Source organism: Sphaerodactylus townsendi, linkage group LG05 (genome assembly GCF_021028975.2).
Source record: "Sphaerodactylus townsendi isolate TG3544 linkage group LG05, MPM_Stown_v2.3, whole genome shotgun sequence".
Taxonomy (NCBI): domain Eukaryota; kingdom Metazoa; phylum Chordata; class Lepidosauria; order Squamata; family Sphaerodactylidae; genus Sphaerodactylus; species Sphaerodactylus townsendi.
In genome coordinates, this window is record NC_059429.1 from 95,156,645 (window position 1) to 95,171,212 (window position 14,568).

A 14,568-nucleotide genomic window follows, 5' to 3' on the forward strand; every position below is an offset into this window, starting at 1 on the left:
CCATTTTAGCCTCCGGGTAAACACATTCCTGCAAGAGTCAGGGCTGTGCTGCTTGTATTGCCTGTAATTAAGAAGACTTCCTGGTCGCCATGAGTCGGAAGCGACATGGCATTTAACACACACAGGGTTTTGAAAGTGATCTTTACAACTAGGACAGAGGGTTTTTACCCCGTTGGTACTGAATGCAGATGTCTGATAACAGATGTTTTCAAAGCTGTATTTTACCAATCATGCATATTTTTAAGTTTTGCCCTAGTTATCTTTGCAAGCACTGCAGAGCAATCCTTTCAGCCTGAAGCTGCAACTGATCAGCTCAGGTCGACTCCTTTTCCAGAGCAGTCGTCCTTTCTTTTCATGGGAAATACAAGCCCTGGCAATTGCACGGTTCTGCTGCTTCTCAGATGGCTCCAGAAAGCTTTTGAAGTGGAGCATCATACTTATTACTAAAGAGACAGTGGTAGTGTTCAAGCTTATAAAATAGGTCACTCAAATATTTCTGCTAATCACTAATAGAGGAAGCATTGCAGTCTTGTATTTTACAAAAAAAAATAACTGGATGAGAGTCTGTTAACATACTATTCAACACATCAGGCATCTGCCTCTGAAAGACATGGCAAGTAACCATGTTGGTCCAAAGAAAAAACTTTTTATAGAGATCAACCAAGATGTTCAGTGTTAGACTAGGAACTGGAAGACCCAAGTTCAAATCCCCACTCTGCTATGGAAGCTCGCTTGATGACCTTGGGCCAGATACAAGCTATTAGCCTAAACTGTCTCACAGGGTTGTTCTGAGGACAAAACGCAGGAGAAGAGAACTATGTAAGCCAGGTTCCCAGGTTCAACCAGTATCACCAGTTAAAAGAATCTAGTAATTGATGTAGAAGATCTCTGCGTGATTCCCACTACCAATTTGAGAAGACTTTGATGGACTTTGTAAGGCATTTTCATGTGTTCAATAGGGAGGCTAAAGTAACTACATAAACAGCACCTGTTGAACAGAGGTAAAAATATGACACTGGAATGAATTTAAGTGCATAAGATACACAGAGGGAAACATCTTTGGATCCTTCTGATCCAACCAACTACTGATCGGAATCAAATCTGTAATTTCTGGGCAAGGTAGGGGAGAGCAGTGGTAGAGCAGCTTCAGGTGTTCTAGGATGATACTCTGGACCCATTCCAGTCCTGCTTCGAGCCTGGCCATGGGACAGAAACCTCAGGGTCGGGCTCTGACTCTAGCTGGATCCAGGTGGGTCAGCACTGCTGTTGCTTTTGACACAGGTCAGCAGCATTTGACAAGCTTGATTACAATCTTTTCATCTACTGCCTTACTGTTATTGGGGTTCAGGTCACAGCCTTGCAATAAATGGCCTTGTTTCTCCATCCCTAGGGACAGTGGGTGGCACTTGTGCAGAGTGTGTCCTGGTTAGGGTTAGGGAACCCTTCACTTTGCAGAGTGCTGCAACAAGCAGTCCTCTCACCGACATTATTTAATGTCTATGTATAACCCTTGGCACAACTGGTTCAGACCTTTGGGATGGATTGCCATCAATATGCTGATGACACCCAGCTTTTTCTGCTGATGGAGGCAGGCCAGCCAGCTACCACCCTTGATGTTTGGGCTAGGTGCCAAGAGGCCATCATGGTATGGTTGAAAAAGAGCAGGCTGAAGTTAAATCCATCAAACATGAAGGTCCTGTGGCTGGGGATCTAAACTTGTCACAAATGTTCTAATTAGATTTCTAAGGGCTACATAGCTCAGATGGGTCTCATCAATGGACTACAGTATTTAACTGTAACTTTGGAAAAGGAAATTTAAATGACTTGGAAAGACACTGTTGAAGAAAGATTGCAACACTGTTGTAGGTAATTATTTTATTAATATTGTACTGTTATGTTATTATGATGTTTAAATAATAGTAAGTAAATTTAGTTTCATTGCCAGTTTTATTTTGTAGAATCAAAGTTTCTGAGGACTGTACTGGGGGTGACTATTGAGATAATAAGGGATTCACCCAGGTCCCTGGTAAGTACATTTATACATTGAAAGAGATTTGTTATTCTAGAATGCAGATTATTTAGTTACACTTCATGTGTCCCTTCATGTACATTGTAGAGGAAAAGATTGAAACAATATTCTGATGAAGAAGTGGTTGAAAACAAACTGAACCTAGGCACTTGTTAAACACTTGACCTGTTGAATCATAGTGTGAAAAACACTTGACCTGTTGAATTGCAGTGTGGAATTGATAAGATACAATATTGTAACAAGTGTGACTTTTATGTTTGAACTAATGCATTACATGTATATGTGTTAAAACTCTGTATAATGATTGTGGTGATTAATGCTTGACCCATGGGATAGTTGCATAAAAACTTTATAGGACAAATGCTACATTGTTTATTTTGTATAATTAGGTTTAGCTTGAGATAAAAAAGCACTAGACAATTCATATTGGCACATTTCTTTATTAGTTATATTTTTGGTACATATAACTGTAAGGTAAGTTTGATATATAATGTACCAACCCTTCCCCCTTTCAATTTCTTTGGTATTTATATCATGCTGAAAACAGCATTCTATTTTGATTTTTTAAAAAAGAATAGATATGTTTGCTACCAGGCAAGTATTTTTTCATGCGTATTTTGAATTGTGTTGATTGGTTAGGCTTGTAGCTTATCACTACCATACTTATCTGGGGCATAGTAAGGTGTTGTCCGAATTGTTCCAATATTTGTACTTTTCTAGAAGTGTCTGTGACTGTAGGGCTCAACAAACAGGGAGGAACGGTAGTTAGCTAAGTGTATGCAGAGCTGGATTGTTTCTCCCTCTTCAAGACCTAAATGGACACTGTTCCTCTGCATCAGAGAGGAAGGGGGAAGGACCCAATTCCACAATTAATTCAGGTGAATGTCTTCAGGGGTTTTTCAGCCCTGGCCCCAGTTCGGTGGATCACTCTGTCTGGCAAGACCAGGGCCCTGCGAGATCAAATGTAGTTTTACAGGCCCTATAAGACAGAGCTGTTCCACCCAGCATACAGTTGAGGTGGCTTTGGTGTCATCTGGTCTGTCCCTCCTGTTTCCATCATGCTGTATTAATTAGTGTTAACCCTCACATGATTAGTGTAATCTTTTTGCCATCTTGGAAAATTGATAATTACTACATTTTTAGAATGTTTTAATGTTAGTTGGCTATGTGTTTAAATGTGTGTTGTGAGCCGCCCTAAGCCGGAAAGGGAGGGGTGGCCTATTAAATCCAATGAAATAAATAAATGTTCTCATGTCCAAGGATAAGATTCTATTTGGCATGAAAGCAAGAAGCAGGGCCTGTAAAAGACAAGTACACAGATTGTGCATCAAACGAAAGAGGCATCCTTAGGACAGATAAAATATTGCTAGACACCCACAGTAATTGCACCTTCTTTTGTTGACATCTACTTAACTGAAAACACACATTTAAAAAAGCCTTGAAAACATGCTTGATGACTCTCAAATCAGCATGTAACTGCATTTCTTTGTTTTTCAAATTCCTCCTAGCTGAACATGTTTGCTTGTAATTAAATCTTCCTTGACAAAATTAGAAGCGCAACATGTCTGTAAACTGGGTAATAAGGAAAATAGAGATTTGTGCACAGAGTACAAAGACAGTTGGCAAGTACTGTAATGTTCAGTTGTTTGTATACAGTGTTTCCTATTTAAAAAGTTCCTTAGAAGTGGAAGATTTAAATTACACCTGCAGGATTTTTGTTTTAGTGTTTCCCATGTCTTCCAATTGAGGGTGAACATGTTCCCAATACTATTTATTTATGTTGTATCCTTCCTTTCTCCCCACTGGCAATCCCAAAAGGGTTTATGTTGTTTTTCTTGCCTGCATTTTATCCTCACAACAACCACGTGAGAAAGGTTAATTGCAAGTGGGTGACTGGCCCAATGTCTTCCAGCAAGATTCCACTTCAGAGGGGGATTTGAACTTGGGACTTTTAGATCCTATTCTGACACACTAGCCACTAATGGGGGGTAGGGCAAGGTACCTGCCATTCAAGGAGAGACTTGGGGAGCTGGGTATGTTTAGTTTGGTGAAGAGAAGGTTAAGAGGTGACATGATAGTCATGTTTAGATATTTGAAGGGACGTCATGTTGGTGAGGGGGCAAGCTTGTTTTCTGGTGCTCCAGATACTAAGATCAGGGGTAATGGGTTCAAGGTGAAGGAAAAGAGATTCCACCTAAACATGAGGAAAAACTTGCTGACAGTAAGGGCTGTTCAACAGTGGAATGCACTACCTCGGAGTGTGGTGGAGTCTCCTCCTTTTGAAGTTTTTTAAAAGAGAGGCTGGATGGCCATCTGTCAGGAGTGCTTTGATTATGTGTTCCTGCATTGTGGGGGGTTGGACTTGATGGCCCTTGAGGTCTCTTCCAACTCTATGATTTTATAATTCATCCATGCACCAGAAAAGACCAAGTGCTTCCCCACCACCACTAGCACAGCTCCACCCCAGAGTCCTTGTAGAGCATACAATGCTAACTACAGCTGCGACCACCACCACCCTCCCCAGCAGTGGCCAAATTTCCTCCCTCACTAAGATAACCCCAACCAAGAAGCCAGTAGGTTGGCCATGCTGCATGGGCCTCTGTTCCAGAGGACTGTGCCATTTCTTGGCAAGAGCGCACAGCATTGTAATTTGATGGTGAGAGAGGCACAGGGAAGACATTTAGCACCAACTTAGGAGAACATCCAGGGGATAGCTAATGTGTATAATGTCAGAATCCTAAGAGCAGATTCATCCCAAAGGGTGTTCCACACACTGACAGGTGAACAGAGGTGGGAATGCCACTGTCTCAGTCAGGCACTCTGCATGTTCCTTCCCTGTTCCCCTGTCATGAGCCCTGAAGCAACTCTGACAAGACTGTCTCCCAGTACTGTAGCAGAAGATGATCCCATAACATCATTCCCATGTAGTGATTGCAGTATAGTTTCACACATTCTCCAGGGGCCTGGTATATGTCAAGGGGGTGGCATTCTTTCCCTTACTGCATGGTATCCAAGTGAAAGGGTCCTTTTCCAGGATAAATGAACCAGATCTGTTGCTCCACGGTGGTCACTTGTTTCTTGAAAAGATCTTCATAAAATATATTTGGCAGCAAAATAGGTATCCAACAGAATAGCTATTATATAGATATGCTTATACACAGTTGGGTCACCAATTCCCCTGTCTTGTGGTTTGGGGAAGTGGGATATAGAAAAATCCCTCCTCTCCCTTTCCAAGGCAGAGTGACAATGGTTTCAGTGTGAATGTATCAAAAATAAATGCAAGTGTTATAAAGGCAGCAGTACTCCTTGAGTTCGATATATGTTAAATCTCATGGTTTTAAAAAAACCCCATGCAAATAGATTCAAAATTGAATAACCTGCCTAAAGATTTCCTCCTATACAACCCACTTTGTATTTTGTAACTCATTTGTGTCTGTAATTCAAATGAGTCCTTGACCTACATGGCTGACTTAATTTTTTTCCTTTTAAGTAGCAGTGAGTCCCTTATCTGTCAGAGTTCTGAGTATTAACACTGGAAATGTAGCTACTGGCAAGTCAGTAAGTATGCCATTAAAAGTTAAGTATCGCTTTGTAATGTGCCAATGGTAGTGCTAGGTGGACACTTGAGATAAGTATGAGATATGCACAGCTCTTTAATTTTGTAGAAATGTGGTCTACAGAAGCATTAATTGCCATAGGAAATAAATAAAACATTTCATTACTATTATACTGCATCATACATTTCATTAATTTTTTAAAAAAATTACTTAAGCTTGGCTCTTTCACATATTTTGGAGAAGGAAGAAAACTACATATCAGTTTTGCTGGAGTCCCACCAACCCCATTTTTGCTCTTTCTTGTACAATAATGCATCTCACTTGCTTCAGCCATCTGGCTGTGTTTTTACAACTTAAATACTTTCTCTGACAGACACCTCTGGCATGACGTACCATTGCTAAAGGCACATTTTGAACATATGAGCATGGAAAAGAGTGTTTCACTGGTAGATCAATGGATTTGCAATTCTTGTATAAGGAGATTTCCTCAGTTTTCTTCTGCCCTCAGTTGCCATTTCCAGCTCTAGAGAAGTTAATTACATTGTAGGACCTATGTGGAGTAACAGCCATGCAGATCAGTTGGCTGCAGTGAAAAGAAGAAAGGGTGAAATCACTCCTTCTTCTGACAGAGGAGCGCTGCTAACAGAAGAGGCAGAAAAGCAATGTTGTCTTCTTTTCACTTCAACTCACCAAGTGATGTGGCTATTATTCAACAGGAGTCCTACAAATCCAGTAATCAACTTTTGAGGAGTCAGTAATGGCTTCTCAAGGAAGGGAAAGTTGGGAGGACCCACAAACATCCATGTCTTCCACAGACAGATGCCTGGATCCAACCAAGTACTAGATCAAAGTATCTTTCCAGTCCCACAATCCTTGTTCCCAAACTTGTGGTGTAAATAATTTAAAACAATCTGTTTTCCATGTTGAAATTACAATTATTGTAAGAAAAAGAACTAGTACCATTTCTAAGTGGGCAACTACTCCATTCATGCAAGTAATGTCACCTTTATGTTACAAACAACCAGTTTCAGCCACAATTCAATAGCCAGGGAGAACAGGAATAATCTGAAAGCACACACATTAATAATAAGTAACTATGATCCTGAGCTCTGTCTCATCTGAACTATGCTATGGCCTGTCTTTACATCTTAGACTGGGGTCAGGGCCTTCAGGATTCTGGGCAGGTCGAAGTCCAAACAACTGTCCTTGCTGAAATAAAAACAGTGCTGAAGAAACAATCCACCTTTGCTTCACTGAAATATGAACAGAAGCCAAGCACTCACAAAGCATTTGGTTTCCATTTATGCTAGTTGCCATCCATGTCAGTTGACAGAAGAAGTTGTATTGTATTCAGATGACAAAGAATCCATATTTTATTTTCCATCTCTTTCAGTTCAACAGAAGCCCTTTGGTTGAAATGATGATCTCATTGTGAAGGTAGATGAACAAGGCAGGTCTGCAAGGGGTGGGATGCATCTTAGAAAATCTACTAAATATTCCAGTTTGGTGGTGGATCTCTTGGTCCTTTGGGTTTTGAAAATCGGTTTGCAAAGCCTGAAATGTAAAATTAGGAAAATGTTAGGCATTTTTTTTTACAAAAGTTTGCATGAGACATTATTGCATGTAACAATAAGAGTACCATGAAACAGCAATTAATCAGAATGATATTCAGAACAGATGTACAATTTAGCTAATGCCGAATCTGACGAAGTATAAAAAGACATGTCCCTGGCCTAAACCATTCACTCTAGAGCAGTGGTGGCGAACCTTTGGCACTCCAGATGTTATGGACTACAATTCCCAATTGGCCATGCTGGCAGGGGCTGATGGGAATTGTAGTCCATAACATCTGGAGTGCCAAAGGTTCGCCACCATGGCTCTAGAGTGGTCTTATTGAAATGTGTGTGATTGTTAAAGTAGTTTGAAATCTTGTAGTAATGACTTTACAATACTGTATAAGAATTGTTTCCCAATCTAAGATGAATAATTAACATTTTAAAAAACTTAGCAGGCCAAGAACAACTGAAAGAAATGTTATGCTTAATACCAAAGTAGGAGAGAGGAGAAAATGCTGCAGCAAAGTGCACTTTTACATAGATTTCTCACAGCATTTACAGAGACCATCCCCCCCCCCCCGCCCCGCTTTGCTGCAACACCACTTTTATTCAGCTATCCTCCATCTATGAGTGGAAAAGAGTATAGACAACCTAGAGGTATAAGAGTTGGCTCTGATGAAGCTGAGTCAATTTGTTTTAAGATTGGAGAGAAGATCATTTTAGTTGTGCATGTTTCCTGAACTCAGCCCGGGAGCTCCCAATTTTTAGGACAACCACAACAAGTGGCTATCATAGTTATCATTGTTACATGATGATAAGGACAGGTAGGAGGATTGATTTCTTTCATGTCTTCTCAAGTTTATCGAAGCACACTGGATTTCAGCAATACTCAGTGGCAAAGGGGGAGCTATGAGGAGCTACTTGTCAACTAGATTCTTTAAGGAGCCTGCAACTAGAGTTATTAAACTGTTCATAGTGAACAGGCATGGAACACGGGGAAGAACACCTTCATATAAAACATACGTACCAAAGCTTAAGATGGAGTGATTGGACTGGTCTGGCTCTGGTGGTTTCACTAGTGAAGATGGACTACAGATGCCTAGAAAAATAGTGGAAGACCTTAGCTGAAGGTTAATTAATGAATGTATATAGGCTTTATGCAATGTGGTGCCTGCCATAAGATGAGGCTGTGTACACACAGTTGCTTACCATTCTTCTCCATACACTCTGGATCAGACTGTATTGTTTCTCTTCATCCTTCTCACCCTTTCTTCACCAGACTGTATCAACTCAATCCCCTCCACTGTCTATGCTACTGCCAATTCTCTCCTTCCAGATCCAGCTGTGCAGTGTTGTCATCTTTCCCCAGCACCAGATTTAAAAGTTGCTTACAGTGCCAAGGATTTAACAGCGTACAAACATTAGAAGGCAAACAGTTTGCAATATTCTGCTGAAGAATAGTTTGTAGCAGTAAACATAAAAAGTTCCTTAGCATCCATGTGGCTTATTGCAGATCAGAGCAAGAATGTTTGACATCAACTATAACAGAACTGAGCTTTAAATAAGCATGTTTGTCCATGATGTTTTTTGCTGAAGCTTCTCCCCCAGATACATCTGGTATAAATTTATGGGGAGCGGGGGGGGGGGGGGGCTCACAACACGAGGGCCCCAATCCATACAATGAACCCACCTAAGCATTACGATTGGGTGACTGGAAGCTTACTATGGGGAGACTGATCCCCCTTTGGAGACCATAATGTGTAGTCCAGCTTTCATACAAAAGGTTTTGTGAGAAAGGTTTTCATTCTCAGAAGTCCTGTGTACACAAAATGGAATGGGAAGCCACAGCAGACTTAGCACTAACAATCCACATTCTCTGTCCAGTTAACACTCTGCAGAGAAATTAAGATCTTTAATTAATTCCTGTTTTTGAAGCCCTCGAGATGCTAATGAAAGATAGCATAGTAGCAAAACAGGTTTTATTCATTCACTAAGCTACTGAGTGCCCTCAACTCCCAACAGAGACATGGTTATGGTTCTTTGGCACCTCATAGTCTGAAACACAATAACACATCTGTGTTTTCCATATACTTTGCCAACAATCTGGATATTCCGAAGACTTACTATTTTTCACACTGCGTAAGATTTTCAAGCTCTGTAAAGAAAGAGAGAAGCCTGGTGTTGAGAAATCATTAATTTAGAAGAGGTCTGTCAAAAGAACTCTGATAAGTAATCAAATAAGCAATGCCCATAGGTTGCAGTTCTAAGCAGACCACTATACCATGCATTCTTGACTGGCAAAAGGTATATTCTCAAAATGATGAGATGTAATGTGAAAGGCCGGGGTTATTCTAGCAAGGGTGATGTTCTAAACCAAATATACATGAAAATTCTTTTTCAGTTCTCAGAATAGCAGGACTACAAGAGGAAGGATGGAACCTCAGCTAGTAAAAAACCATCCATGCTGCTCTGACAGTTTGTAGCTAGAGAAAAGTACACAACAGTTTACAACTGACAACCTTATTATGTCCTCCCTAGGTCCTGTCAACCATACATGTTGCAAGTCCCATGATGATTTCTCAGGTATCCAGGGCCCAATTCCAATTGGGACCACAGGGTGCTGGAAGAAGGGGTTTAATCATCCCCACACTTGCCATTCACTGTTTTTCCAACTTCAAACAGCCCCATGAAATTGCTATTTGACCTGCTGAGAAAACTTTTATGTACATGGGTAAACATACATTTTTGCAATGAAGCAAACTTGGGACCATTTCAGGTCAGAAAATTGGCATGGGGGAGAAGGCTTAAATCCCCTTTCCCCACATGCAGTAGTCCTCATCCAAACTGGGATCACACACGTACAGAAATTGAATTGTGAGAATTCACAGCATACATCTGATCAGCAGGATCTAGGTCAGACCCAAGGAAAATACTGTATAGTAAGACTTTGAAGTCCTTAACTCTTTCCTAAAAAAAGAGTTGATCACAATGGATAAAGAGTTATATAACTGGAGCTCCACACTCTGAAGGTTAATATCTGCTTCTCTCTCTTGCTTAGAGCTCCCCCTAGTAACATCAATAAGAAACGTCCTGGTCTTTTACTAGTTAGCTTTTCAAACACGAATGCAATGAACACATGTTCTTGGTTTGTTTTGTCCCCATCTTCACCTCCCTCCAATTCCTTTGAAGTCTCCTTTATGTCAAACTGTATACATCAGGGCAGGGATCTGGCTTCTTGTGTTCTGTAAAATACTCTCACACACTGACTGAGCAAAATATTTACACTTTCCCTCTCTCCCCCCTCTCTCCTTTATGGTTTGTTTTGTATACCTTACTCCTCTTGAAGCATTTTGCTTCCTTTGATTTGTCAATTGCTTTAATCTCAGAGTCTCCAGGGCTCACAACATTGTTCCAAGCAGATGGTAAACCTAGGAAAACAAAGTATGCTCAGCAAAGAATAATTAATTATGTTTCAATACAATAAGTATTTATTCTGTCATTGACCCACAAATAGATAAAACATATACAAATGAGCAGATGATCTTCCAAAGATTAATAATCATTCTATCACAGGGAGATATGAATAATTAATTTTAAATGCTATGAGGTAATTTACTCATACAAGCAGCCAACCCATACCCCACCCCCCCAAATCAATCTCTCCAACTTTATTAGGTAAACAAATCTTAGCAGGAACTGGGTTGTACCTGAGGATCAAAAGCACGCATATATTTTGAAGCACCTTACTTACACTTTGGATAACTTTCCCTTCTTTGTATTGTCGAAGGCTTTCACAGCCAGAATCAACTGGCTGTTGTGGGTTTTCCAGGATGTGTGACCATGGTCTGGTAGTTTTTGCTCCAAACATTTCACCCACATCTATGGCTAGCATCTTCAGAGGAATGTACACAGCCCAGAAAACCCACAACAGGCAGCTCCCCTTCTTTATTATGCTGGACTGTAATTTAAAAGTTATGCATCCCTTCACCCATTTCAGCTAAAACAGTTCCCCACTTCCCTAACTTGAATGATTAACCACAGGGCCTCTGAAGAATTTTGGATTCCAACCCATTACGACATGGCTGGTGAAAATGGATACCCCACTCACCCACCATATATTCATTATCTCTCCCTCCATCCATTTCTACATTCTGCCTTTTTGAACTCTGGTGAAACAGGCAACATCTGGGGACATCCTTTGATTCCTCATTGTAACACTGAAGCTCATATAAAAATATGTGCAGCTTTAAAGAAAGGAAAATGTTGGGAAATTGACAAATCTTTTATCCTTAGTTTCACTAGAGAGTGGAGCAGGGGGAAAGCAACTGTAGGTATCCATGGATTTGGGAAGAGAAGATTAGGAACCAGAATATTTAATCATGACCACTTCCATTCAGACACTTCTATACAGGGTGTAAGAACCAAGAAATGGAAGAAGACAATCTAAACTAACCTATGAAAAAGGTATACATCCGTTCAGCAGCTGATGAATCAAGGAAGGTTGAAATGTAATTATGAACTCCCAGTATGATAATCCATCTTTTTTTAAAAAAACCAAAACCCTGCTGTATAATGTAAATGACAATTCTAATCTTTCACACAGGCCTATTACAGCAGGTGAGATACTAAAAAATACCTTTTTAAACATGTCTTTTAAATAGATATAAATAGAACAGAATAGACATGAGTTCCCTCAGCTGGTGCCTGGCTTGGAGTCAGAAACAGCCTGCAAGGCTAGAGAGCTTCTGTCAAAACCTGCTCTGGCTCTTCTGACTCATTTTGCTGGGTTTTTACAAGAGTTTGTTTCTCCCTAATCGGCTCCTCTTCAGAGGCTTGTCCAGTGTCCCAGGACTGACCCACAACAAAGCTCTTGTCTGATATTAGTGGCCAACACTCCTACCACTAAAGTATTTAGAAGTGGCAATAATGTACGGACTTGGCATGTCTCTTTTTCAATTTGAAATCCATCAGTTAATGCTCCATTTTAATCTGTGTGCATGCTTTTTAATATAAATACTCTGTATCCAGTTAGTAAATCTTGAACAATTTAAATTTCCAGTCATCTTCAATACAAAGGGGCAAACTATATTGGCCCCTTCCACACATGCAGAATAATGCACATTCAATCCACTTTCACCATTGTTTGCAAGTGGATTTTGCTATTCCGCACAGTAAAATCCAGCTGCAAAGTGCATTGAAAGTGAATTGAAAGTGCATTATTCTGCATGCGCAGAAGGGGCCCTAATCACCTGCTTTTTCTGCATCTAGGAACACAAACCATGCTTTCTTCTCCTTTCCCTCCCACAAACTATTGTATTAATCACAAAGTGTATATTATCTTTCATACATCTCTTTGGTACAAAGCCAGTCTGATCTGTATGAATTAGTTTTCTCATATACTTCCTTAGAGCCCCATCCTAAGGGGAGGGCCAAATCTCCTGTGGGAGCAGCACGCTGGCCACACCAGCAAATTCATCCTCCCTAGGGCACTTGCCCTGGCAGAAGGGCAATTTTGCTGATGTATAGCCACCACCCTCCCCTGGCACAGGGACTTGGTTCCAACCCCAGATCCAGCATTACTGTGGGCTATCTTGGTTGGCACAGCAGAAGTGGTCCAGGGGCATGACTGTGGTCATGACTGTGGTCAACTTCAGTCAGCTCCCTCCCAGTCATTCGCCATCATACGGCAGCAGCGCGCAGGTCAGACTTAAGCCACCAAAACCAGTGGATTAAGTCTGAACAGCCCCATAGAGGCTGCACAGTGGCAGAGAGGCTTTTGAACTTTTGCAGCCTCCCCACACCTCCAGGAAGCCCCTTTGGGAGTGGTGGGGCAGCACAGCTGCTGCGTCACAGCCAGGCACCCGCCTCAAGTGTGGGGCTCTCTTTGACATTATTGAGGTAAAGAGTTTATAGTCCACATTCAATAATGACATGGGTCTGTAAAATTGTGGTACTGTTCAATCACTGCCTTCTTTATTATCAATGTTATATAAGCTTCTTCCATTGAGAGGGAAATGTTTTCTCTTTGCTTATTTCATTCATAATTTTCTGCAGTGGCAATATTAAATTTTCTTTCAAACACTAATAATACATTGTTAAGTCCATCTGGGCCCAGCACTTTGTCTTTTTTCAATTTCATTATAGCCAGTGATATTTCTTGAATCATAATAGTTTGATTCAATATGTCCTTGTGAGCAAATGTAAACTTCTTGGTTTGTATTCCTTTTATATATTCCTCTATTCCATCTTCTGTTACTAAATTCTTTTTACACTATTCTGTAAAGAAGAGAGCAAACTGCTGTTTTATCTTTTTTCCCCCCAATTTCCTTTATTCACTCCTGTTGTTCTTTTTTCAGTTTCTTTCTTTTATTTATTTAATTATACAGCCAAAGGCCAGCAAGGAAAGAAAAACAGCATCTATACTCCGTTCCCAGTATACAGAAAATCCCTATGCGTGCAAATTACAGCAAAAAGCATCCAATCAACATCTTTGCCATTAGTTCAATTATGAGCCTTTGGCAACTTCTTGCCTTAGCAGGAGTTTCCATTTTTTATACACCATAATTTAAAATTTGGCCACCTGCTGAGATACGTAAGAATATCTATCTTCTAGCAAGATTTCTGTATAAAAGGTATCCAAATCAGACATGATTAAATTTGCATACTGTGATAGCAGGGGAAGAACTAAAGAATTCCTTTCTCCCACATGAAGTTCACAATGGAAGAGGATGTGAGCCATGGAATCCACTTCCCCTGGATTACAAGGGCAGGTTCTCAGGTGTCCAGGAGTTTTTTAAGATCTGCCCAATACATTAGCTGAGAGAAAAGTGTCAAAGCGGCCCATAGAAAAATCCCATCTATATTTCGCTGTCACAATGGTGGAGAGGTAAGGGGCTGTTGAAAAGCCTGTCAAGAACTTTAATGGTTTATATAAAGATGGTAGCATGGCAAAATCTGTTTGCAAATCAATATCATTAAGACTTGAAGTACAAGAGCAATTGCTTTTTTATTGTCTTGTTCTAGAAGGTACATGGGATCAAACCCAATCTGTTTAAGTTTTAAGATTATTTTCTCTGCCCAGACTGGTTAGAGCATCGCTGCCAACAGCAGGGATTGTAAACCCAATGGTTGAGCATGTATTTTAAGCCAGTACTTAATGACTAACCTCCAAAAGTATGACTCAACACATACAAGCCCAGGTTCTTGCCTTAGGACAACACTGGGTGGTACATTTTGGTGATTAAACTGCTTTGGTGATTAAACAGCTCTGAGGAACCCAGCTAATACTCACTTTAGTAAAGTTAGTTACTATTCCAAGCTGAGTGCCATAAGTAAGCTAGGCCAAAGATTTGACTGCGAACAATTTAATCGCTGCATATATAAATCCGCCTCCTTGTGAGTGAAAAATTCTCAGAATTGCCTGTAC

The 14,568-nt window shown here is 40.5% G+C and overlaps 1 protein-coding gene across 1 annotated transcript in view; it reads right to left on the reverse strand.

Moving 5' to 3' along the window:
• Positions 1-6,486: 6,486 nt before the first annotated feature.
• The window catches only part of PTPN22 (protein tyrosine phosphatase non-receptor type 22), a 47,215-nt gene continuing 39,133 nt past the window's right edge, over positions 6,487-14,568 (reverse strand). Inside the window, exons 18-21 of the mRNA XM_048497588.1 lie at positions 10,473-10,570; positions 9,267-9,297; positions 8,170-8,241; positions 6,487-7,140 (exon numbers count right to left, since the gene is read on the reverse strand). Coding sequence (XP_048353545.1) covers positions 7,076-7,140; positions 8,170-8,241; positions 9,267-9,297; positions 10,473-10,570 — 266 coding nt within the window. The 3' untranslated portion in view covers positions 6,487-7,075. The remainder of the gene's footprint in view (positions 7,141-8,169; positions 8,242-9,266; positions 9,298-10,472; positions 10,571-14,568) is intronic.